The sequence below is a fragment of the Ambystoma mexicanum genome, chromosome 13 (genome assembly GCF_040938575.1).
Source record: "Ambystoma mexicanum isolate Mex_15411 chromosome 13, UKY_AmexF1_1, whole genome shotgun sequence".
NCBI lineage: Eukaryota > Metazoa > Chordata > Amphibia > Caudata > Ambystomatidae > Ambystoma > Ambystoma mexicanum.
Window position 1 is genome coordinate 363,195,919 of NC_090938.1, and position 27,005 is coordinate 363,222,923.

The 27,005-nt window shown below is 43.9% G+C and overlaps 1 protein-coding gene across 3 annotated transcripts in view; it reads left to right on the forward strand.

The window, feature by feature from the left end:
• LOC138520143 (protein IWS1 homolog A-like) overlaps positions 1-27,005 on the forward strand; it is a 721,593-nt gene that overhangs the window by 415,418 nt on the left and 279,170 nt on the right. For all 3 annotated transcript variants that reach the window (XM_069632628.1, XM_069632629.1, XM_069632631.1), the window contains 2 exons: positions 1,569-1,646; positions 3,698-3,775. In XM_069632628.1, the coding sequence (XP_069488729.1) occupies positions 1,569-1,646; positions 3,698-3,775 (156 nt within the window). The remainder of the gene's footprint in view (positions 1-1,568; positions 1,647-3,697; positions 3,776-27,005) is intronic.

Here is a 27,005-nt window from a genome sequence, read left to right on the forward strand (position 1 = left end):
GTCGGACTCGATTTTAAATTCCACACGGGAAGGTATTTTGTTCAAGGATAGGAAACCTATGGTAGCTGTATGAAACTCAGGAGCACGTACTCTCAATGTAGGGGACTTGAATTGTCTAAAATGCTCTCATGTGTATACACTTGTAACAAGGTATGTGTGCCAATCTGCCCATTAATGGTATATTTGGGCATTCCATCATCTTCAATTCAATCAGAAATTAGTGCATACCCACTCAGCTCCCATTCCATACATCTGAACTGTGCAGCTGTTGGGCTTTTCCAACTAACTATTTCCTTGTCCTGTTGAGCTTATAAGCACATCACAGTTCCAATGGGCATGCATGGTACTGACTAACAGCAAATCCTGAAAACGAATATTGGTCACCAGTCACATGCTGGTGCATTTCCAGGTTAATAAGCAGCTCACCAATGTCCACAAACATGAGCACTTACAAACATTTACTATACTCAATGCTTTTATCTTGAAACACTGCAGGCCATACATTAGGGAGCACATTGAGACTGTATGGTAATTCTGTCATGCACAGCCCACATGCGTTTGAGTAGAATGAAGTTTCTGATGGATTTCACTATATCGGCTCCGAGGCCACTATATTGGGGAATGCAGTGGTGCCCCTGTCCTAAGGCATCCCAAAGCAAAACCCATATTCTCTGCAAAATGATTGACTCACATTAGTTTATTTACAGCAGTGCTTTATCCAAAACAGTATTCCTGTGGCTGAGTTCAACAAACTACAGCAGGCAGTAAAGGGGTTAAGGCTATAGACGTAACATACATGAGCTGAGCTCCTGCAACAAGTTTTCCATTGGTTGTCTAATTAATGCAAGAAAGCAATAAGAGAGCAAATCTCACTGAAGAGTCCATGGACTCACCTTTTGGTAGCGTCTGCTTTGCTTGAGTAATTAAAAATCTCCCTAAGTGTAGTCTGCTACAAAACAGTTAGTAGGGAAGAATGTTGTGCCAAATCACTAAGCTGTTTCAGGTTGAAATGTGACATAGCCTGAGAAATTATTAGAATTTACACTTGTCTAAAATATGAGTGATGCACATAAATTGAATGCTCTATGAATAAGTGTAACTTAACAATGTGTACTGTATGCTCAATGTGTGTGCTGCTCATGCCTAACTTACCAAGGGACTTGCAAAAGACCTCACTTTCAGTAAAGTTAAATTGGGGCATTTGAATAGTTCAATGTGTTGCTCGTTTGGTGAAACTTGGGTACTGCAATGCAATGTTCATGAACAATCATATATATATATAGATGACAACAGTATTCCCAGCTAAATCACAGTTCAATGTTTACACTAATTGCACACCTTGAGGAGTTAAACATTAGTGTCAGAACGTTTATTTTCATAACGGCCACTAGGGTCAGTGAATCAATATATGGCTTAGATGCTTTTGGGCAATTGCTACAGAGCACAAACAGGTGTTCATACTTATCCCACATGCCATTTAGGCAAGTAACGTTGTAAAAAAACACATTTTAATTCATAAAAAGCATATTATACATGTCCTCTTTTTACATTTGTTTTCAAATATGTAGCCGGCCGAATCTGTGGCTGTGAATGAAATAAGTGACAGTGAAGATTTAATTCCAATCAACAAATCTTCTCCTGAAAAGGTACATTGTAAATGTTTCATGGTGTTACATGGTTGAACCTGTGCCTTATTGTGTCCAAGAAATAATCACATCTAGCAGCACTTGCATTTATCCCAACAACATTGAATGTCTGTTCAGAAATACCATAGATCCCTATTAAGATATGACAAGTCATTTGACATTGGGACAAGTGCCTTTCATACAGAAAAACATACAATCATAAAATGTGTTTTATTATTTGTAAATTGATTTGTAGCATAAATGAATAGTGTATATTTGAGGAATGTTTCTGAAGGTAGTACCAGAACAGTGCTTTCCATCTACAGGCACCTTTTTTCCCCATAAGCTTCTCTGGGTTTCAGGAAGAGAGAAAGAGGGTTCTAATAGTCTGGGATATAGGACACCCCTCCCTGATCACCCCTGTGCATCAATCCAGAGACTCTGTATCCTGCTTCCAGGAGTCACACAGTGTCATCTTGGACCAAATGATCTCTGGGAAACTTCTCTTTTCCCCTCTTTGTTTTTCTGGGTAATGTTCCACAATTATCAAACTGTGCCATCATTATACTTTCTTGTAAGATACTGAGCACTACTGCATAATAGAGTGACTTTCACCCATGCAGAAGCTCACTTCATGTATTCAGCCACTTGTTGTATTAGACTTAAGAGCGGTAAAGATATGATGCTCTAGATCAGGAACTGTCTTTTTTCCAGGTGTTACCTCAATGTATTTGTGGTGGATTCTACCTGCCCTATTCCCCTTGGCATACTGCAGCATACTTATGCTGCAATACAATGGATGCCCGGGGCCCATCCACAGTCCTGGAGATGTACTTTCGCTCATGGTCAGCACAAGCTACTTCCTAAATGTACTGCTTTGAATTGCCTCTGTTTCATTCATTTAGATGTTTACCATAGAGTAACTGTACATGTTAACATGAGATTGACTAGGTTTACATGTATGGAAAATCATTATTGTAGGAGGAATGAAGTGAATATTGATTCACATACATTTTATCTTAATTTTTACAATTCACATAATGATCATGAAACCTTTAGAGGTGAAGAAGCCCCTTTGGGTAAATGACTGGATTCAGACCATTGAAGAATGCAAGCAATATACTTATCCCCATTATATTCCATTGGATGGGAATCCTCTCCAAATGATTCCTGACAATGTGACTACATTCCCAGACGCCCTTTGGAGACTTTATTTTCCCAAACATAAGAATTAATTTAGGACCATACAATGAGATCCAGGGTTTGATAAATAAGCTCCAACAAGATCTGAGAACTTGCCATTTCTGTAAAACAAATGTGATAGAATGTCTTAGGCCCCTTCTAAGGTCTTCTCTTCCTGCTTCCAGTTGCCATTACTCATCCTCCACCCTGTGTTTGCCTCTCCCTACACCGGCCTTTACCTCTCATATCTCCTTTATTTAATGTTCCTCTGCTTCCTCTCTATTCTCTGTCTTCCTATACATTTCTCTAGATATATCTCTTCACCTCCTAATTTTATCTCTCCAAATGTGTGTTCTTGTTGTCCCCACTTTTCCGCCCTCCACTTTCACCTCCTCTGCCTTCCTCTTGTTCCTTACTCTCCTCTCATTTCTGTACATGTTTGCTAATAGTCATATTACTCCCAAACTACCCTCTTGGTTGGACTCAATTTTAAATTCCACACAGGAAGGTATTTTGTTCAAGGATAGGAAACCTATGGTAGCTGTATGAAACTCAGGAGCACATGATCTGAATTTAGTGGACTTGAATGGTCTAAAATGCAATCATGTGTATACACTTGTAACAAGGTATGTATGCCAACTGCTCATTAATGGTATATTTGGGCATTCCATCATCTTCATTTCAATCAGAAATGACTTCATAACTGCCACTAGGGGCAGTGAATCAATATATGGCTTATTTGCTTTTGGGCTATTGCTATAGAGCTCAAACAGATGTTAATACTTGTCCCACATGTCATCTAGTCAAGTAACGTTGTAAACAAACACATTTTAATTCATAAAAAGCACATTATACATGTCTTCTTTTTACATTTGTTTTCAAATATGTAGCTGGCCGAATCTGTGGCTGTGGATGAAAAAAGTGACAGTGAAGATTTAATCCCGATCAACAAATCTTCTCCTGAAAAGGTACATTGTAAATGTTTCATTGTGGTACATGGTTGAACCTGTGCCTTTTTTTCCAAGAAATAATCACGTCGAGCAGCACTTGCATTTATCCCAATATCATTGAATGTCTGTTCTGAAATACCATATATCCCTATGAAGATTTGACAAGTCATTTGACATTGGGACAAGTGCCTTTCATACAGAAAAGCATGCAATCATAAAATGTGTTTTATTATTTGTGAATTGATTTGTAGCATACATGAATAGAGAATATTTGAGGAATGTTTCTGAAGGCAGTACCAGAACAGTGATTTCCATCTGAAGGCACCTTTTTCCCATAAACTTCTCTGGGTTTCAGGAAGAGAGAAAGAGGGCTCTAATAGTGTGGGATATAGGACACCTCTCCCTGATCACTCCTGAGCAGCAATCCAGAGACTCTGTATCCTGCTTCCAGGGATCACACAGTGTCACCTTGAACCAAATGATCTCTGGGAAACCTCTCTTTTCCCCTCTTTGTTTTTCTGGGGCATGTTCCAAGTACCACAATTATCAAACTGTGCCATCATGATACTTTATTGTAAGATACTGAGCACTACTGCATAATAGAGTGACTTTCACCCATGCAGATGCTCACTTCATGAATTCAGCCACTTTTTGTATTAGACCAAAGAGCAGTAAATATATGATGCTCTACATCAGGAACTGTCTTTTTTCCAGGTGTCACCTCAATGTGTTTATGGTGAATTCGACCTGCCCTATTCCCCTTGGCATATTGCAGCATACTTATGCTGCAATACAATGGATGCCCTGGGCCCCTCATCAGTCCTGGAGATGAACTTTCACTCATGGTCAGCACAAGCTGCTTCCTAAATGTACTGCTTTTAATTGCCTCTGTTTCATTCATTTAAATGTTTAACATAAAGTAACTATACGTGTTAACTTGAGATTGACTAGGTTCACATGTAAGGAAAATCATTATCTTAGGGGAAATGAAGTGAATATTGATTCACATTGATTTTATTTTAGTTTTTACAATTTACATAATGATCATGAAACCTTTAGATGTGAAGAAGCGCCTTTGGGTAACTGACTGGATTCAGACCATTGAAGAATGCAAGCAATATGCTTATCCCCATTATATTCCATTGGATGGGAATCCTCTCCAAATGATTCCTGACAATATGAATACATTCACAGAAGCCCTTTGGAGACTTTATTCCCCAAATATAAGAATTAATTTAATACCATACAATGAGATCCAGGGTTTGATAAATAAGCTCCAACGCGATCTGAGAAATTGACGTTTCTGTAAAAGAAATGTGATAGAATGTCTTAATCTCCTTCTCTTCCTGCTTCCAGTTGCCATTACTCATCCTCTACCATGTGTTTGTCTCTCCCTACACCGGATTTTACCTCTCATCTCTCCTTTATTTAATGTTCCTCTGCTTCCTCTCTATTCTCTGTCTCCCTATATATTTCTCTATGTATATCTCTTCCTCCTCTCTCCAGATGTGTGTTCTTGTTGTTCCAACTTTTCCTCCCTCCACTTTGACCTCCTCTGACACCCTCTTCTTCTTTACTCTCCCCTTCTTTCTGTACATCTTTGCTAATAGTCATATTACTCCCAAACTACCCTCTTGGTCGGACTTGATTTTAAATTACACATGGGAAGGTATTTTGTTCAAGGATACCAAACCTATAGTATCTGTATGAAACTGAGGAGCACATACTCTGAATGTAGGGGACTTGAATTGTCTGAAATGCTCTCATGTGTATCAACTTGTAACAAGGTATGTGTGACAATCTGCCCATTAAGGGTATATTTGGGCATTGCATCATCTTCAATTCAATCAGAAATAACTGCCTACCCTCTCAGCTCCCATTCCATACGTCTGAACTGTGTGGCTGTTGAGCTTTTCCAACTATTTCCTTGTCCTGTTGAGTTTATAAACTCATCACGGTTCCAATGGGCATGCATGGTACTGACTCACATCAAATCCTGATAATTCCAAAGGGGGAAGAGGGGGTGAGAAGGTGGTGGCGAAAACCTCAAGTGACACGTGCTTCATAGGTCGGATGACCGAGAAGGTGGGTGGCAGTGATGGAGGTCGCTTGGCCTGATCCAGGCTAACACTCGTGAGTTGCCCAGAACATTAAAAAAACAGAGGCCCATCCTTTACACTTAGGGCCTGTTGCCCTGCAGCCCTCAGAACATTGTGCCAAGACTGGTGGATTGAGTTGCGCAGGACATATGCAAGGCAGAGGCCCATCTGTGCATTTAGGTTCTGTTGCTCTGTAGCGCTCAGTAGACTGCTGGTGGAGTGACTTGCCCAGGACATAAGAAAAACAGGGGCCCATTATTTGTATTTGGGGCTGTTGCCTGGTAGCCCTAACGAAATTGCCCCAAGGTTGGTGGAGTGTGGGTGAAAGTGATTGGCAGCACGCTCAGGAAACAGAGTACTTGTAGCTACATTAGTGTGGAATCTGCAGGGATTCTGGAAGGAGAATGTGGAGGTGGAGAGGAGAACACTGAAGAGACAGTTGGAGAGACTGAAGCATCTTCCTTCAGAGACTCCTCTCATATCCCCTTTTATATATCTATATTCATAATACTTAAGTGTAACAATAAATACTTTATTCATTATAACATTTGCCCCTCATTTATACTACAATTGGCGACGAGGAAACCTGACTGTCCGTGATAAGAGGAACGCTTGGGCGGTGTGACTAAAGATCGGAAGGTGAGCAGCAAGAATCAATTCAATTGCATAGGAAAAGTCACTGTTTAAATGCGCCTGCAGGAATTAGCGTAATTGGTGTAAAACATTTCCTGTGTACATGATATATGAATAAATGATGCTGTTGATGAGCAGTGTGACCGCCTCGAGCCGCGTATTGTAAATAAACACGGTCTCGAGTGGGTTGCGAACTGTCCATAGCGTTGTTAAGCAAGCGTGTCAGAGAAAAGGACCCGCAGCGTCACGAATCACGTGACCGGCGTGCGGCCATCTTGGATAGTTTTATTGTTTACAAACAGATACAAACGGATGTCACTGAAAGTGAATGCATGGCAAAGTGAAGTGCCTTACGGTCGAAGTAAAGGAACTGACACGGATAAAGAGGATTGGACGAAAACTCGACGTACGTGTGCAAGATCTTAAGGAGAATACGATCGCATAAAAAAAATAACAATAAAAAAAAAAAGAAAAGTAAATAATAATAATAATAATAAATAAAAGGTTCTTTTACGTGCCATACAGTGAAAGTTGGCAATAATCTCTGTGCTTGCTATTGCACGCTGTGCTCATTGATAAAAAAAAAATAATAATAATAAGGGTAAAGGAAGCTAATGAAGATCGAGTGATCTGCTCCTACTCGTCACAGTACCTGTATATGTTAAAAGGGTAAAAAAAAAAAAAATATATTCTCATACCAAGACAGAGATTGGACAAGCAATGCATATTATTTTGTTCTCAATAAAGAGGAACTGTCTAGTTTCTACACAAGGGTGTCTGCAGCAATCATAGACAACAGAGGGGCAGGTGATCAACCGGTGGCCAGAAACATGACAATGCACACAGTTCCACCACCGGCCATGTTTTTACTCGAAGCTGGAGAACCAAACCTACCATGGAAAAGGTGGTTGAAGTCATTTGAGCATTATGCTTCAGTGGTTTGTGGATCAAATTACAGTGTGGAGAGAAAAAAGTCACTGTTACTTCACTGTTTGGGACCAGCAGGACAAGAAAAGTATGAGGACTTGCCGAACTTACCTAATGATGAAGGGGATATGAATGAATATGAAAAATGTGTTGCCAAATTGAATAAACACTATGAAAAGAAATTGAGTACAATCTTGGAAAGGTATAAGTTTGGTAAGAGGTCGCAAGAAAGTGGAGAGAGCGTGGAACAATTTATAACTGTCCTGAGAAAGTTAGCAAAGAATTGCAAATTTGGGCCACAATTAGATGAAAGGCTCAGAGATCAATTCATGCTGGAGTGTAATAGTGCTAAAATTAGAGAGAGACTTTGGGCTGAAGACGATCCTGATTTGGATGTAGTACTGCGTATAGCCAAAGAGGTTGAACATATGGAGAATTGTGTCAAGACGCTTGAGGATAGAGTGAAGAATACTACTCTAAAGCCAGAAAATCCTATCAATGCAATTCAAATGACAACATTTGACAATGGGAACAACCAAAATGCTGTAGTGAAATGGAAGGAGGAGCCCAAGATGCAAAGCACTTACAGATACAGTAATGATGTAAAAAGTAGAGGAGTTGCACGTGGTTATGGAGGATACAACAGAGGACGGTTCATGAGTAACAGACGCTCTCAAATGAGCCAGAGAGGCAGAGGAAGGATTAGGACATGCTTTAGGTGCGATAGTCGCATGCACTGGGCTAACAGTCCCGAGTGTCCGGCTATCCACATTATATGCAAAAACTGCAATGGAAGAGGCCATATGGCCAAATGTTGTAGGGCTGATAAAGGAAGCATGAATTGGATTGGAGGTCCAGAGGAATATGAAGAGGAAGAATGTGTCTTTGCTGTTAGCGATAATGAGAATGGAACGGAGCTGGAGAGCCCCCAAACCATCATTAAGATAAATGATGCTCCAGTGAGGATGATGACGGATTCAGGAGCGAAATATACGTTGCTGCCTGAAAAGATATGGAGAATAATTGGTCCAAGATGGCTTAATGAATCAGACATTAATCCAAGTGCTTATGGTGGCGTGAAAATAGATATTATTGGATGGTTTGAAGCAAAATTAGCCTTCAAGGATAGAACTACCAAAGGGAAAGTCTATGTATCAAGAAAAGGAACAACGCCTTTACTTAGTTGGACGCATCAAGCATGGCTCAAGGTTAGATTGGATGCCATTGCTGAGGAGTCCATCTATGTGATTGAATCCAATGAGATGTCTACAGAAGAAGTGAAGAAGGAAGTGTTCAAGGATGAAATAGGCTGTGCAAAAGGGATTATGCACAGAATACAGCTCAAAAGGAATTGTAAGCCAGTCGCACAGAAGCTGAGGAATGTGCCTTTAGCAATGAGAGATGAGGTCAAAAGTGAATTGGGGAAACTGGAAGAACAGGATATAATCGAAAAGATTGATGCTTCAGAGTGGGTATCACCGTTAGTAGTGGTGAGGAAAAGCTCTGGAAAAGTAAGAGTGTGTATAGACCTTAGAGAACTGAACAAGTGCATCATCCCTGAGAGACATCCACTTCCCAACATTCAAGAGCTGCTATCAATGATGGGGTCAGCAAAAGTGTTTTCGACCTTAGATCTCACTTCAGCATATCACCAGATTCGTCTGCATGAAGACTCAAGGCATCTGACAGCGTTTATAACCCCAGAGAGGTTGTATCAATATAAGAGGATGCCGTTTGGTCTTATATCAGCAGCTTCAGTGTTTCAGAAGACCATGAACCACATTTTTGATGGTGATGGGCATTCTTTTTTTTCAAGATGATATTCTTATATTTGCCAAAGATCAAGCAGAGCATGGTACAATTCTGGATGGAGCATTAAGGAAGTTGTATAAAATGGGAATGACATTGAGCAAAGAGAAATCAAAGATCCATAGGAAACAAATTGAATACTTAGGCCATGTTATATCAGAGCAAGGGACTACACCCAAGCCAGACTGGATGTTTGCGATCAATAATATGGCTACGCCTAGCAACAAAGAAGAATTGAGAACATTCTTGGGAATGGCTGAATATTATTCTAAGTACGTTAGAAGGTTTGCTGATCACACGGCTGTATTGAGGGATCTCACTAGGATGAATGTCAAATATGAATGGAATGAAAATTGCGAGAAGGAATTCAATTACATAAAGAGTGCTCTGACAACTGCACCGGCGCTGAAGAACTTTGATAGGGGACAGCGAACAGTAATCACAACAGATGCCAGTAATGTGGGCCTGGGTGTAGTGTTGGCGCAACTACATAATGGAGGGGAGAAGGTAATTGCGTTTGCTTCACGGCTGCTAAAAGGAGCAGAAAAGTCGTATGCAACAATCGAGAAGGGGGCTTGGAGGTGTGGAATCTGCAGGGATTCTGGAAGGAGAATGTGGAGGTGGAGAGGAGAACACTGAAGAGACAGTTGGAGAGACTGAAGCATCTTCCTTCCGAGACTCCTCTCATATCCCCTTTTATATATCTATATTCATAATACTTAAGTGTAACAATAAATACTGTATTAATTATAATATTAGCCCTCATTTATACTACAGTACTGTCTATGGGGCTGGCGGTGAGGTTCTGTTAAAGGGCAGCAGAAGATTGAGCAGTTTGTGGGGACACAACTCAAGCAGGGGAGGTGCCCAGGAGAGGCAACAAGCGACCAAGAGGGGGTGTTGGCCACCCCGGAGGAAGTCACCATGGAAAGCCTCCTGCTGGCAATAAAGAAATTGAGAGTGTCCTTGGAGGGAAAGATCCAAGAAGTTGGAATAGATGTGACCCTGATAAGAGCAGACATGAGGAAGATGAGTGACACGGTGACGCAAAGTGGAGCAAATAGTGAGTGATGTTGAGGACGCCCTAACCCTATTGATGAATCAGGTAAAGGGCCTGGTGGGGGTGACCAAGATGCTGGAAGAGAGGGCTGAAGATGCGGAATGCTGCTCTAGGAGGTGTAGCATCTGCCTGCACACGGTATCGGAGGGAGAAGGCTGATGCATGGAGTTCTTTTTGGAGAAGCTATTATTGGAGGACGTTAAGCTGAGAGGGCTATCCAAACTGTTCAAAGTTGAAAGAGCGCAGAGGGTACTGGGGAGGGCACCCCTGGCAGGAGCCCCTCTACATGCAATTGTGGAAAAATGGTTTCATTTTAGGGACAGAGATGCCATTCTACAGGCAGCCAGACGCCGGGGACATTTTTTGTGAGACAGCGCAAAAAATCTCACCTTCTTGGGCTTTGATCTAAATCATGTCACGGATGCTCTAATAAGTAATGCAATCAATGAAAAGGAGGTTGTAGTGAAAAGTCCTGAAGGTTCTGTCCCAAATGATTTGAAGGGCCTTATTGGTATGTTAGCCTCTGTGTTTGAGGGTTATACTAATACATTATGGAAAATTAGCCCAGTAACAGATTAAAGGACTTTGATGGAGTGAACTGACCAGGATGTATTGAAATACTTTAATTGGTGATCCTTTCATGGAAAACTAGGGGTTTCAGTCCATTTACCACAAATGTTAGGGGCCTCCTTTTTTATTGGAATCCAACGTCTTTATGTTACACAAAACATGGCTCACTCAGAAATACTATTTGGATGGTTAACATATCATAAAAAGAATGGCTCAGAAATTGGTGTCAGGAATAGTTCACACATCACTGAATTTTGACTTATACTCCTAATCCTTTTGTTCTAACTGGTATATTAATGATTAGATTTAGTGGTATGTTACAGAGCATACTAATAATTAATATTTATGACCCTCCCACTAATTCAGAAATGAGTGATATTATATCCTAGGTGGAATATATTCTAAGTGAGTGGTTGTTTTCTTATCCACAATGTATCAGAGGTCCGCTTGGGCTCATACCAGTGGATAAACAAAACTTGTTAAAAAAGGAGCGTACAACTAGCTGGTTTATTACAGGTCCAGACTCGGCTGGGAGAGCACAATTCATTCAGCACAGTGGAACAGGACTGATTGAAGTGAGCTGCCTATCGTGGCTGTACATTTAAACATTATTAGCATAGAACAAAATTAGCAACATTGTTTAAGCATCCTACACAGCTTATTGGCAGGACCACATCAGCCCCATATAGCAAGGATTACTTTAGTCAAACATGATTGGAACAAGCCCTCTTGATCCCCTCTGCCCAAAACCATCCACAGTTACATCATCAACCTTCCTACACCACCCCACAATGACAAAATTTTCATGACATAACTGTGCTGACTACCAGAACTTCATTAATTTTCCAATGGCCAGTTTTCATGAGAAACACAATGGAACCTGGGTTTGGCAATGTAGAGCTATTCACATAGCATCTAACCAATGAGGTGCCCCACTGACATTTGCAAGGCCACACAACACTGTTGAACCCTCCGGATAACAAACCTCAGTACCTGATTGGTCCCATTCCGGCTCATCCCCTCACCCCACAACTCTGTCCCAGGCCTGTATGCCAAGGGGCAATTTGAAACCGCTAAGCCCACCATGATGCTCCTTCAATTTACCAGTGTTTCTTCATTAAACATCTTCCTTTCCCAGTGAGGGCCCAGGAACATGGCTCACTGAACTAGAAAATATCTGCTGGACCCACCTCCCAGTTACTGCAGTCGCCTGAGGACAGTTGGATTGAAACCAATTTTCCAGCAACACGCAAGGGCAGAGTGCTCCGGAAATTCATGCCTGCCCCGAAATATGGGGTTTGTCAGTATGGAAACTCAGATGCCTTTACTTACCTATGGCCTATAGTTGTTGTGGTCATTGTATAGTTTATATTACACTGTGCTACTACCGCTGCCAATTGTCCCTGTCCCCGGATCCCAGTCCCCTCAGATCCCCTCACTCCTGCGGTGTCCCATGGACTCCTCAAGCTGCGTGTGTACATGCGGTACATGTGGTACATGGTGCGACTGTCAATGGTGTTCTCTCCCCCCCTGTCACGACCCTCGCCCAAAACCCCCTCTGGCAAACCTATTGGCCAGGCGGAGTCTAGACTCAGGCCTCTAGAGCCTGGCATCCTCTTCAAAAGCCCTCATGGGGCCAGTCCTGGCACCTATGGTGCCAGGCTCATACACCATGAACAACAATGTGCTTGGGAACTACTTTATTGTATTGTCAGCCAACATGGAGGCATCCACATAGCTTGGTTCCTAAGAACCAAGCTATGCGGTCTAGTGTTTTGGGTGTGGCAGGCCTGGAACTGCTTTCCCAGGTACAACTTTACCTTCCTCGAATCTTCATGCCTCCCGGACTGAAAGACCTGAAAGAGGAAGATAGAGGCAACATTAAAGAAAGCTGTAGAGACATTTTCAAATGACGAACTGCTCAAAAGGCTTACCTGGCTGGCCGCCTCTCGGCTGGCACCACTCCGGACATTCCACTTGCGCTGAAGAACACCGCGAACTACAAGGAAGGAAAACACAGGTTAGCAAAGGCAAGACTTTGCAGCGCTGCGCATAGCGCTTACTTACCGCATCATAGCGCTCTTAATGCGCCATCATTTACCAGCGGGGCTCAACCAAGCCAGTTCACCGCGCTGATGCTCTGCATACCTAAGGGAGAAAAAAGAGACATTTTAAACAAAGAAAAGCATGCAGGATAGCAACAAAACTAAAGAACAGCAATAAGATCTACCTGAACAATATCAAACGGGCCGGCATCAGTGAAGTAACTGGACCGCACTCACCCATGAAAGACAACGCGCCCCTGCAAAGAAGGCAGGACGGAGAGCACGCCTAATTCTACCACAAGGTGAGGAGAGGGCACCAGAGGGACTGAAAGCATACGGGTGTGGAGGGAGGATACTTACCCCAGTCGGTCAGCCTTGAACACAGTCCTCGTGTATTTTCAGGCAGAACCTTCCCCGCAGACCAATTCAGGGCAAAGCTGAGAAGCATACCAGTGAGTAACCCAGCTGGGTGGCATCCCTGTGGATACCAGGTGAGCGTAACAGAACATGAAGCCTACCATAACAAATCCACCTGGGCGCCATGGAGACATCACAAATGGACCAATTGGCCCAATTACTAGGAGAGCTTTATGCTGAGGTTCATTCTGCCCGACAAGAGACTAATGCCCTCCGGAGAGACCTAATAGTGACCAAAGAACGCACTGAAGAGATTAGCAGGCAATACTTGCAATCACAGGCAGGACAGACGCCTCTACCTGGAAGCAATCCAATGATGCAAAACCCTGCCATACCACCCACTCCGGTACAGATCACGTTACCTGGAACAGTGCCCCTGGCACCACCAGACAGGTTCTCAGGTGACCCACAGAAGTATGTGGCATTCATCAATCAGTGCCGCCTTCATTTTCTTTATAGGCCTGGAGCATTTCCAAATGATCAAGCTCGGGTAGCTTTTGTCCTATCATACCTGATTGGTGGTGCAGCAGATTGGTCGGTGCCATTGGTAACCCATAACGATCCTCTATTACATGACGTTGGGGGGTTCCAGAGAGAAATGGAAAAAGTTTTTGCTCGCCATACCCAGGAACAAGCAGTAGACAATGAACTCATGTCCCTCCAACAGGGGAATCAGGACTTGTTAACGTACATTGCTACCTTCAACAGACTGATTACCGAAGCTAGGTGGCCAGAAAACAAAAGAACCACGTTATTCCCTTGAGGCTTACAGGGCGAATTAAAGGACGTCTTAGCCCAGGTGGTTGATCCACCCAGAGACTGTGCAGAATACATAAATCTGGTCGTGCAGCTAGACCACCGGTTGCAGGACCGAAAGGCAGACCGGTCTAAGACGGACCCTCGGACCGTGTATGTTCGACCAAGGGAAAACACATCCCATGAACCTGAAAATGCTGCAGAACCCATGCAGATTGGAGGCATACGGCCTCCATTAACAAAACAAGAGCAGGACAAAAGAAGACAACAGCAGCTTTGTTTTTATTGTGGGAAACCAGGACATTTCCTGAAGGACTGTCCAGTAAAACCCCCAAGAAGAACAGTCGGGGCCACAGAGAAAGATGAAGCTAAGGAATCGGGAAACTGCCAAGCTCGACAAACGTAGAGGTCAGTTTGTTGAGTGAGAAGAAAGAGTTGCTGACCTCGCACTTTTCAATACCAGTGATCTTAATTAACCACCAACAGTTGTCAAGAATGCATGCCTTTGAAGCATACATCAATAGCGGAGAAGTGGAAATTATATTGATCAAGAACTGCCAGCAGAGAGGGGGCTTCCTTTGTGTTCTAAGGCACCTATGGACAAGGTAATCACCGTGGATGGGACAGAAATCGCTTCCGGACCAGTCACCCAGTGCACAGCCAGGGTAACCTTGCTGTGTCAGGACGGACATCAGGAGTCTATTTCATTCGATCCCATCAAGGCACCTCAGTTCAGGCTAATACTAGGGATGCCATGGTTGGATGCTCACAACCCTTTGATAGACTGGCGGGCACAAAAATTAACCTTCCCCGGTGACTGCTCCCCTGCCTGCTATTACCAAGAGGACAAACCCAATGTCTGTATCCCCATGACTCCCAGAGCGACAGTATCAAACCTGGGAGCAACTAATACCTTGCCAAGTGAATACCATGATTTCCAGGATGTTTTCTGAAAGGACCAAGCCAATACATTGCCGCCGCACAGGCCCTATGACTGTCAGATGGACCTTGTTCCTGGTGCACAAATCCCTTGCAGCAGGATCTACGCTCTCACAGAACCAGAAAACCTTCATTTGAAATCCTATTTAGACCAGTACCTTGCAAATGGATGTATCCGTCCTTCGAAGTCCCCCGCAGCCAGTCCTTTGTTCTTTGTACCGAAAAAGGAAGGAGACTTGTGAACCTGTATTGACTACCGCGCATTGAACCAGACCACCATGAAGAACCACTACACCTTGCCAATTATCCCTGAGATGCTAGACCAAGTTAAAGATGCCCAGATTTATACCAAATTGGACCTTCGAGGAGCGTACCACCTGGTCCGAGTCAGAAAAGGAGATGATTGGAAAACCACCTTCTGTACTAAGTACGGCTTGTTTGAATATCAAGTCATGCCCTACGGGTTATGCAACGCTCCTGCGGCATTCCAATATTTCATGAATGACGTCTTAAGGGAGTTAATTGATGTGTGTGCCTTAGTGTAAATAGACGACATCTTAGTATACTCAGCCTCGGAACAAGATCATGTCAGGCACGTTCGTTCAGTCTTCACCAAGCTCCATTAACATCGCTTGTTTGCAAAGCTTGAAAAATGCTTTTTTCACGTCACCAAAGTAGAATTTCTTTGTTTTATCCTTACTCCAGGAGTGTAACGCTCACCTGATTCTCGCAGAGGCGCCGGTCTTGACTGGGCGACTACCGTATCTTCAAAGGTGATGTGCAGCACCCGATTGGCTCTCTGGGCTGGACCTCTGTGCCCTGTATGCCTGACGTGCAGAGTAAGATGTCTGCAGATAGAAAATACGGGGTTAATGAACTGGGGTTATTGGGGTGTCCCTATCTCTTTCCTCTTCTCCTCTCCTGTAGACCCCCACAGGTTAACGCTCTCACCTTAGGTAAGTGAATGCCGAGCTCTCCATCTGCCTCGGGGCAGGGTGCTGTAGCCAGTTTCTTCACTGGATAGGTAGCGCAGGCCTCTTGACTTCAGAGGACTGCTGTCCGTCGTTTACTGCACGAACGGTAAGTTTCGAGTAACTCAAATGTCTTTAAAGTCTTTAATAATGATGTCTCTTGTTTTGCAGGGTTCCGGCGATGGCGGATGATGGGCTGAAGTGAGTTGAAGATGGAGCCCGTGTGATGAATAGAAGCGCCTGGAAGCACGTAAGTAAGCGCTTGTTGCCAGCTTCACAAATCGCTCTAACTGTCTTTTTATTTTGCAGGTACAAGTTCGGAGCGGCTGCAGGGTGCCGGGATACCCACTGGGTTAGATGTGGAAAGGAGTAATGGCACGTGAGTATTAAAGTTCCCCAATGTCTTTAAACGCACCTTGTTTTGTCTTTCAGATGCGAGATGCAGCGTCGACGGCCTCCGGAGCGTGCGAAGAGTTGTTAAGCTTTTGTCTTTCAGATGCCGGAATGCAGTGTGAAGACCTCCGGAGCGCACGAAGAGTAGGTAAGCCTTTGCCTTTCAGATGCCGGAATGCTAACCTGTTCTTTCTTGTCTTTATAGGTGTTGCTGAAGACTGGATTCAGGATGGTAAGCCTTTTTCCTTAGGCCCAGGAGCGGATGCAGAAGACACGATGAGCGTTCTGCTGCAGAGGGTGCAGAATAACGCAAAGCAAGATTCATCCACCGGGTGTGGTTTAAATAGCCTCCTGTAGTGCTTAGGTGTCTCCTTCCACAGCCACGCCTAAGTAAGAAAAGAGTTCCTGGTAAAAAAAGAGTTCCTGCCTTCCAGAAGAGTTCCAGTGTTCTGAATCTAGGGAGTGGCTCCAGCCCCACCCAACAGGAAAAGTAGTTCCAAACAGAAGAGGATCAGAGGCTCAACTGGCAGGCAAGTAAGCAGCATGGTCTGCTGCAGGTAAGTCCACCCAAGCATTATGAGCCCGGCGCTTCCAGCGCTGGGACTGGGCATATTTATGAGCCTGGTGCCACTGGCGCCAGGACTGGGTCCAAAAGGTCCCAATTGGGACTGGTTGGCACTCGGAACCTGGGTTATGGATCTGCTTCCAAGGGAGTTGGGAAAACCCTGACCTTTTGGAAGCAGAGATCATGACAAGGAGGCATCAGAATGGACGTGCACAAGGTAGATGCCATTCTGAAATTACCTTCACCGACGTCTCTGAAAGGGGTACAAAGCATGCTGGGCTTTGCGAACTTCTACTGCCGGTTCATCCCAGACTTCTCTCAGGTTGTGCACCCAATCACAGTACTATTACGAAAAAACAATAAAAAGTTTGCTTGGACCGAAGAAAAAGAAGAAGCCTTTCAGGAACTTAAACAAAGGTTTACCTCTGCTCCAATCCTGTGACATCCTCATCCAGACCTCCCTTATGTCGTTGAAACTGATGCATCCAGTCTCGCAATGGGGGCTGTCCATTCACAGAGAGACCCGGAAACCGGCCAGCTATATCCTGTGGCCTTCTGGTCGAAAAAGTTCTCACCACCAGAGATTAATTATGCCATCATGGACAAGGAACTCCTGGCTATCAAATCCACCTTTAAAGCCTGGAGGCACTACCTTCTGGGGGTCAGACTTACCATTACAGTCATCACAGACCACCGAAACCTGCAATATCTCAAATCAGCCAAGGCCCAGTCCTCGCGCCAATTACGGTGGGCGGTTTTTTCGCCGAATACGATTATGTAATCACATTTCGACAAGGAGTCAGAAACAGAAAAGCGGATGCCTTATCTTGCATGGGCATAGATGAAATAGCATGTACAACTCCAGACCCAGTACCTATTATACCTGAAGACAAACTCTTGGGTATCACGACAGCCTTAACACAAGCAGAACTATGAAAATAAATCCAACGGACAATGAATCCTGATGCCTACCTCGCATGGCAAACTCAAGGAGAACAATATACGATCAAGGACCACCTACCCTTTTTTAGGGATCGCCTATATGTACCCAAGAAGGAATTACAACAGCATATTATTTCAAACTATCAAGATTCACTGATCGAAGGGCATCCTGGGATCGCCAAAACCCTAGCTAAAGTGAAAGAGAACTTTTGGTGGCCTACCTGGCGTAAGGACATCATTCAGTATATTCAGTCCTGCGGTGTCTGCGTACAAAATAAATCACAGAAACACAAACCATCTGGTCTCCTTCAACCATTGGACATTCCTCCAGTTCCATGGCACACTCTTTCCCTTGACTTCATCACTGATCTACCTCCAATCCAAGGGTTCAACACCATCCTTGTAGTTGTGGACTTATTCTTGAAGATGGCCCATTTTATTCCTCTCAAAGGCCTCCCAGATGCAGCCACTTTAGCAAAAGTGTTCCTGGAGGACGTGGTTAAGCTACATGGCTTCCCTTCGGTTCTGGTCTCTGATCGAGCAGCCAGTTAGTTTCAAACTTCTGGAAAAAATGGCGTGCAATGGTGCAGATCGACGTTCGGCTATCTACTAGTCACCATCCCCAAACGGACGGCCAAACCGGGAGAACCAATCAGACTCACAAGCAATATTTACGGTGCATGCTGCACCACGAACAAAGGAATTGGAAAGACCTACTATGGATAGCCGAATATGCATATAACAATTCTTTGCATTCAAGCACGGGACAAACGCCCTTCTATACCCTTCATGGCAGACATCCACGTACCTTTGAACTAGACCTTCCAGCCAGCTTGGAAATGCCAGCGGTAAAGACTCTTCACCCAACCATTACTCAGGCTTTCAAAAGGGCAATCGAACACCTTATTCATGCCAAAGAATAAAAGAGATTCGCAGACCAACACCGGAAAAAGGCCCCTGATTATCAAGTGGGAGACAAAGTTTGGTTAGCCGATAAATTCAAACCCATCAAGGGAACCCGGACCTTTCATCCCAGATTCTTAGGACCCTATACCATTAAGGCAATTATCAACCCAGCAGCCGTGAAACTGGATTTACCACCTAATCTAAACATCCACCTGGTATTCCATGTGTCCCTCCTGAAACCAATGCAACCCAGCACACGAATTGGGACACCACCTAAGCCCATACTTGTTGACGGAGAACCAGAATTCGAAGTCAAAAATATCTTGGACTCTAAATACTCTAGGACCAAGCTATATTATCTCGTCGATTGGAAAGGATTTGGACCACAAGATAGATCCTGGGAGCCCAATGAGAATATCCACGCACCACGTCTATTCAGGAAATTCCATCAGAACTTCCCAACCAAACCTGGGCCAGACAGAAGGAACACCATGGGAGGGGCCTTAGGGGGGAGTGCTGTCACCACCCTCGCCCAAAACCCCCTCTGGCAAACTCATTGGCCAGGTGGAGTCAGGACTCTGGCCTCTAGAGCCTGGCATCCTCTTCAAAAGCCCTCACGGGGCCAGTCCTGGCGCCTATGGCGCCAGGCTCATACACCATGAACAACAATGTGCTTGGGAACTACTTTATTGAATTGTCAGCCAACATGGAGGCATACACATAGCTTGGTTACTAAGAACCAAGCTATGCAGTCTAGTGTTTTGGGTGTGGCAGACCTGGAACTACTTTCCCTGGTACTACTTTAACTGGGCTATATAAACCACACCCTGACTGCAGAACATGCTTCGTGTTACTTTGCAGCTTGCAACGTGACGCTCACCGTGTCCAGCTATTCCCTCGAACCTCAGAGAAGCAGAACCTGCAAGGAGACAAAAGGAACATCATTAGCAGCAGCATCTTACCTGCAGTCTTCATCTTTAAACACTCGCAGCTACTAAGAACAGCTTCCTCGAATCTGCACGCCTCCCGGACAGAACAACCTGAAAGAGGAAGATAGAGGCAACATTAAAGAAAGCTGTAGAGAAATTTACAAATTACGAACTGCTCAAAAGGCTTACCTGGCTGGTCGCCTCTCGGCTGGCACCACTCCGGACATTCCATTCGCGCTGAAGAACACTGCGACCTACAAGGAAGGAAAACACAGGTTAGCAAAGGCAAGACTTCGCAGCGCTGCGCATAGCGCTTACTTACCGCATCATAGCACTCTTAATGCACCATCATTTACCAGCGGGGCTTAACCAAGCCAGTTCGCCGCGCTGATGCTCTGCATACCTAAGGGAGAAAAAATCGACATTTTAAACAAAGAAAGGCATGCAGGATAGCAAGAAAAATAAAAAACAGCAATAAGACCTACCTGAACAATATCAAACGGCCCGGTGTCAGTGAAGTAACTGGACCGCACTCGCCCATGAAAGACAATGCGCCCCTGCAAAGAAGGCAGGACGGAGAGCACGCCTAATTCTACCACAAGGTGAGGAGAGGGCACGAGAGGGACTGAAAGCATACGGCTGTGGAGGGAGGATACGTACCCCAGTCGGTCAGTCTTGAACACAGTCCTCCTGTATTTTCAGGCAGAACCTTCCCTGCAGACCACATCAGGGCAAAGCTGAGAAGCATACCAGCAAGTAACCCAGCTGGGTGGCGTCCCTGTGGATACCAGGTGAGCGTAACACCCCCTAGTGATGCCCCTTCTCTTCACTCATCATTCCAGCAACTGGTAGATAAGCCCCCCTTGGCAGTGCTGTATTTGCACCTTAACTGCATTACCCCATTCGAACTATCTATTGATCAACACACTTTGCCCACCAAATGTTACTTACCTTCTGGCTATCCACAGCAAACCTACTCTGCTCGTGTCCCCCCTTCTTCCTCGTATGCTCCCAGTGATGTTCCCAGTACCGTACATTCCTGCCCATTGGCAGAACAGTCCACTCAAAATGCATTGTATTTGTCAGAATTAGCAGGTGGCACTGCAAGTGCCACGTGTACATCTTCCCCAGTGGTTTCAGAATGTGTTGCACTCTGATTATTCCCCTGTGTGTTGCCGTCCTCCCCACCAACCTTCATGGACATCATGTATCTCCTCCTCCCCCTTATACAGTTGCAATTCTTTAATAAACGTTGTCATGCACAGAAGGTGAGGAATACCAGGACGAGCAGGGGCTGTAGGGTATTTTGTGTAGATTTGGGGCCTGGCAGTATTTTCTTACCGCCAAAAATAATGATAATTTGCAATGACTACTCCTTGCATTTAGATTGGGTTTGGCCTTATTTCCTTTCAGGGACCATTCCTTATTTCAGTACACAGAATCATTTAGTGGTATACATTTTGTTGGTGGTATTTTGGTGAGCATAATTTTTCTGTTTTATTTGTATTTGTGGCCCCAACATACAAAACCCCTTCTTTTTGCCTAGACTGTTCGTGTGATCTCCAGAGGCCTCTGACCTACATTCAGAAATACCACAATTATTACATATAGCATTCTCAATAACACCTGTGGTATTATCACTAATTTATTTACATTAGTGAATTATGGTTCCATAGGCCTCTTTTTTCTGATTCATGTACGCCCAGCAAAAACTATTGTATTATATTCCACTCAGAAACCACACACACATATACACTGAGTGGAATCACGCACACAGCTATTTATAATTGCTAATGACATTACTCCATCTGTATGGGAAACATGACACATGTATTACTTAAACATCTTCCCCTTCTTGCAGGATATTATTTTAGATGCACCAAAGAAAAAAACAAAGGCAAAAACACTCTACACAGACTATGTGTTATAACAATTTCATTTCAAAATAATGCATTACCCTTCTTGTGATACAGTCCTCTCTGAAATAAACAGAAGAGAAACAGATGGAATAATACAACGAAATTCACTTCACATTATTTGTAACAAGAAAAAGAAAAATGTACATCAATGGAACAGCATTTACATTGCAACATTATAACGTGCCAGTTAAACACAGATATTCCCTATTGCTATTCTTCCTGCCTGAGAAACATTTCATCCGTGCGGCATACCCTCAATTTACTTTATAATTACCAGCTATTTGTAGCTCTCCTGCACGCGAACTCCCTTGGCTTGCCGCTTCCGAGGAATGACCCAGGGTTGTCCTCGTAAACTTGCAACTTGAAGGGCACAGTGAAAACACACAGTTTTCAAGCCGGTGCCAAGTGAGACCAGAAATGCCGAGTCTCTGAAGGTCAGCAGCCCAGCTGAAACAAACTCCTCACAGCAGCTCAGCCATAGCGATCTGAACTTAATTCTGTCAGAGCTCGTCCAGCAGAACTATGTTGCATACCCCTATTATTACGTGTAATCACTTCAGACACTCTGCACCAATCAAATTCAAAAGACTGTATCCTCCTTCCTTCCACAATGGCTTCATTTTTACAGTAAGAAACTGTATCTATACACATTTCCTGGCATGCAGATTTCGCTTCCTGCCACACAGTGAACAGAGGGAGCAAGGAAAAAAATCTAAATGCACGTTTAAAATGACTCTCAGATCATGTCTCTTCTGCCTCTTTTTCCACATGGAGAGCACATTATAATGTTATTGAGTTAGTATCGGTGTATTTGTTAATTAAGTCAGTCAATTAGATAGCTAATGTGGTCTCCTGTAAATAAGGCATTTCAAATAAGAAAGAAATTCTAGTGTTCTCTTAAATCTGTAACCTGTCTTCATTTGCATATCCATATGTTACACTGGTGACATATGACTGGCTATATGTGTGCCACATTATAGCAATACTGTGAACATATGCAGTGTCGCTGTATCCAAAACACACTAAATTATACTACAGGGCACAGTCACTTTGAAGATATTAATCAACTACAATGGCACCCACGAGAAGAGGGAGTGAAACCATGAGTCCTCTCCCACAGTTGGGGGCATGATTGGCAGGCACCACTGTTTAGCAGGTACTTCCTATCTTGTGGCAGATACCAACCTCCATTGCTATTGACACGTCTAGAACGTACCTGTTTTGTAGTGCAACTGGTCGTGGTGCACAGTATTCTTCATGCAATGCATTAAACCCCTTTTCTGTTGAATTTTTCAGTTGCAACAGCTTGTAATGGGTGACGTGCATCCACTTTGCATTTGTGTCTGCCTGGACCCCAGGAATCAGGAGTGAGGTGAAGAAAACAGATGCCTTTGAAAAGAGCTGTCGGTGGTGGGGTATATTTTCCAAATGCTGTGAAGAGGCTGTTCTTCAATCCTCTTTCTTTGCAACAGTGCTGGTTGGTCATTCAACCGTTCCAAATCAGCTTTAGGTACTACTAGGGTAGGGCTGTGAAGTGTGATGAGGGAACACAGCCCTCCCCAGTCCGGAGGCAGCTGCTCATACACTTTTGTCTGACATGGCCACCAGTGGTCCATCACAGCCGTTGTTCCCCTCTGCAGTGCCATGGTGCTCATCACCTTTGTGCAGCCAGTGTTGACCACCAGATATGTGCTCCCTACTGAATTGAAACACAAGGAGAATTGTGTAAAAAGCTTTATGTGGACTGATGGATGTCTCTTATCTAACCACATTAGAGCATGCACTTTGCTATTCCACAATGTTTTACAGGTGTTGTTGATTTTTCCTACTACATCCCCCCTCATATCCTACTAATCCTTCCGCACGACATTGCACCATTTCCCTCTCCCATTTGCCGTCCGTAAGTACTGACCCTTTTATTCTCATCCAAGGCCTTGGTGGCACCATGGAATGTTGTGCCCTGTTGATTTTATGCACTGTACTCTTACTTGATTTGTGAACAACTGTTCTCCTTTCCTTGCTCCTCCCTTTATATATTCTACTATTATGTGCTTAGTTACTTCTTTTGTGGCCATCCTGTCTAGTTGTATGAAGTTGTTGGCCTATACCTTCTCCCCTTCCTCTACCCAATGAACCGTTACAGAGTGGTCCTGGAAGAGTCCCAGTGCCTTACACAATAACAGGTTCACTAAGCATCCCTCTTCCCCCACTGGTACCTCTTGCAGTAGAAATATTTCAGGCTCCCCTGTGATGTGTCGGCTGACAGATCACGCATAACAAGTGTCATTAGCCCTCCCTCTCTCCACATGCCGCATATCGTCATAACAGACGTTTCCAGATGCATTGTCTTGCCTGCCCACTATTGCATAGTGTGATATATCTGAATTCAACACACTCATTTTCTGTCTCATATTTTTTCCATTATCTCTTAAAGTGCTCTCAGTCCTTTTGTTAACCAGAAAACAGAGAAGAGTGAGAGACAGAGAGAAAAGCCAAAATAGTTCATAAAACATTCATTTTTTGTAGGTGTGTATTGTTACCATTAGTTCAGGGCACTTCTACTTTCTCCCTCCTCCACAGGCCTGCTTTAAAATCTAGTAGCCAAATAAGTCAAACTTAACTGAATACTCCCCATCAAGGTGCTGTTGCCCTCTCCTCTTCTCCGAGGGAGTTTGAATTGCTGGTGCTGTTGTTGCTGTTGTCTCGATGGACGTCTGAAAGATGGATCCATGGTTCTTACCAGTCACTTTTATCGTGGTGGGGTTACATGCACCACCGTGTGTGGCTCTGAGAACCTTCCATCTTTCCAATTCCTCATGTGATTTTGTATAAAAACTATGTTGCCGGATAGAGGGGTGTGGCTGGTGGGAAGACCTCTTCTTCTTGTGTGTTGGGAGGTGCGGTATTGGTGACCGCTTGATGGGATAGATAGGCAATTGCTTTGGTGACTTCAGTCAAGGACATTTTAAATGCTTCCCCCAGTACCTGCAATGAGTTATGAGTATCTGAAATTGTATGTGTAGGAGAGGAAGGAGCATGCATTCTCCAGCTAGTGACAATTTTGTGCAGAGGCAAATGGTGATCCGCACTTGGGGAGTTATGTATTGTGAATAGAGAGGGAGACAACATAGCCAATTTTGCCAAGTGTAGTTCTTAGCTTTGCTAAGTGCTCTTTAAGCAGGCCGTTTAATTTCTCAACAATGCCGTTTGCTTGTAGCCTGTACACTGAACGCAGGCAGTGCTTTATCCCCAGGACTGTTATAGTTGTCTCCATAAACATTTCATTTGCAAAATGTGTCCCATTATCAGACCATAATTCATTGCATATTCCCCATTCTTGGAAATATCTCCCATACCAGAAACATAGCCGCCGATTTGGCATCATTGTGTGCACAGGGTCCCGCTTCAAGCCAACGTGAAAAAGGACAGACGACAACAAGCATGTACCTGTAAGAGGAACATCTGTCTTGCATATCGACATGGTCACAATGCAAGTGCCAGACGGGTCCTTGAGTCTCAGTAGTGTTCCTTGCACTGTTTTCAGTGTATGACCTGCCAGAAATCTGTTGAAGGTGATATAGTCTCCTATAAATTCTGCTACTATTTCGTGCAGCTTTGGGGCAAACCACATTTTTCTTATTTCCGTAGCCACATGTTATTTTGATATGTGAGCTGGAAAATGAAGCTGTTCTAAAGCTATGGTAAGTCGTTTTTATGCAAACTGGTTTCCCTGTGAAATTCTGCCTTCAGACCAGGTCTGTCTGTGATGGAGAACACTCCTATGTATCCATAATTCATTTTCTGCTTGGGGTGCTTCTCCCTGTAGTTCAGTCAATTCAAATATGGGCAGTGTATTGAATGACTATGTAACATCTGTATTTGCACTCTTTTTTGTCCCTTCTACCATCATGGGTAACGTTTCGTGTGGACAAGCAAAGAGCTTGCTGGTGCCTTTGGGCAGGTAAGCTGCTTCTTTGGCTGCTCTCTTGGCCCTGTTATTCCCCTGAGAGATAAAGTCCTGTCTTTCTGGGTGGGTGGAGCACATTATTATTGCTACCTCCAGCGAGACTGATGATTCCCTAATAAGCTGGTTTAATAATCCTGCATGTTGGACAGGGGACATGTTGCTTCTTATAAACCCACTCCTCTCCCATTTCGCTAGCCCTGAGTGCACTGTGGGTGTGACATAAGCAGAGGCAGAGAACACATTGACCAGGTGCCCTTCTGACATGTCTAATTCCCTTTTAAGAAACAAATCAAATTTAGACACCATGCACATCAAGTGTGTGGGATTATTCCTTTGTTAATGAACATTTAGGAACTAACCAGGTTAGTAAGAGTGCATTACTAGATATCATTATTTGCACAGCTGATGAATGAGATAGGAAATAAGCAGAAATACATTTTTGGTTCAGATTTTTGTTACTTTGATTAATTGATTTGCATTTTCTCTCTTGAATTGATAGATGTATGAAAATTGAAAACAACTATCAGCCCCTTATGGAGATATTTTTTCTCGAAACGTGTTGGGCTTACATATGTTTGGAATAAAATTATGTTTGAGAGAAATGGACAAAAACTTCTGTGAACCTTGCATTTATGTTCTTGTTTGTAACATAGATCTATATAGAATATACTGATTATGTCCTAATTTCAATTTAAATACCGCTTTTTACTACTTCCACTGCTCTAAAATGATTGGGCTTTTTTAGCCATAGATAGTGTGCAGGGGATGGAAGTTCCCAAATAAGGGAGCTTACTCTATTCGATAATTCCCTATAAGACCCACTTATTCTGCTGCCTGTGCCAAGTAGTGAGGTGGCAAGCGGTTCTGCAAGCAAATATAAAAATCTCCCTTTCTGTGGCCCACCACTGCCACACCCATATGCCTGCATCCTGTGGTCGGATCTATTATTGATGACCCATCAACGAACATCATGTTCCCTCACTCTATTTCTTCCTCCTTCACCTGGTGTAACGCTCACCTGGTTCCTACGGAGGCGCTGACTCAGGCTGGACTGCGACCCTGGGTTCGCGATGCGCTCAGGACGGGACCTCCGAATACGAACGCCCTGGTTTGTGAGGTATTTTTCTGTAGATGGGAAAAAAGGGATAAATACCCAAGTGATACGATGAGGTTCCCCCCCAGTCTTTGCTTCTCCCACTTCTAGGCTTTCAACAAGTCTCAGCGAGCTCTTACCTTTGGCTTGGTGAAGGTGAGCTCTCCATCCTGCTTCTGGTGCAGGGGCGCATGGAGTCCAGTTACGTCACTGGATGAATTCAATGTGCAGGTTTAGAGTCCTTTTGTAATAGTCTTTAGGTGCAGAGACTCAGTTGGGCGATGCTGTTGCAGTTGCACGTGCGTAGA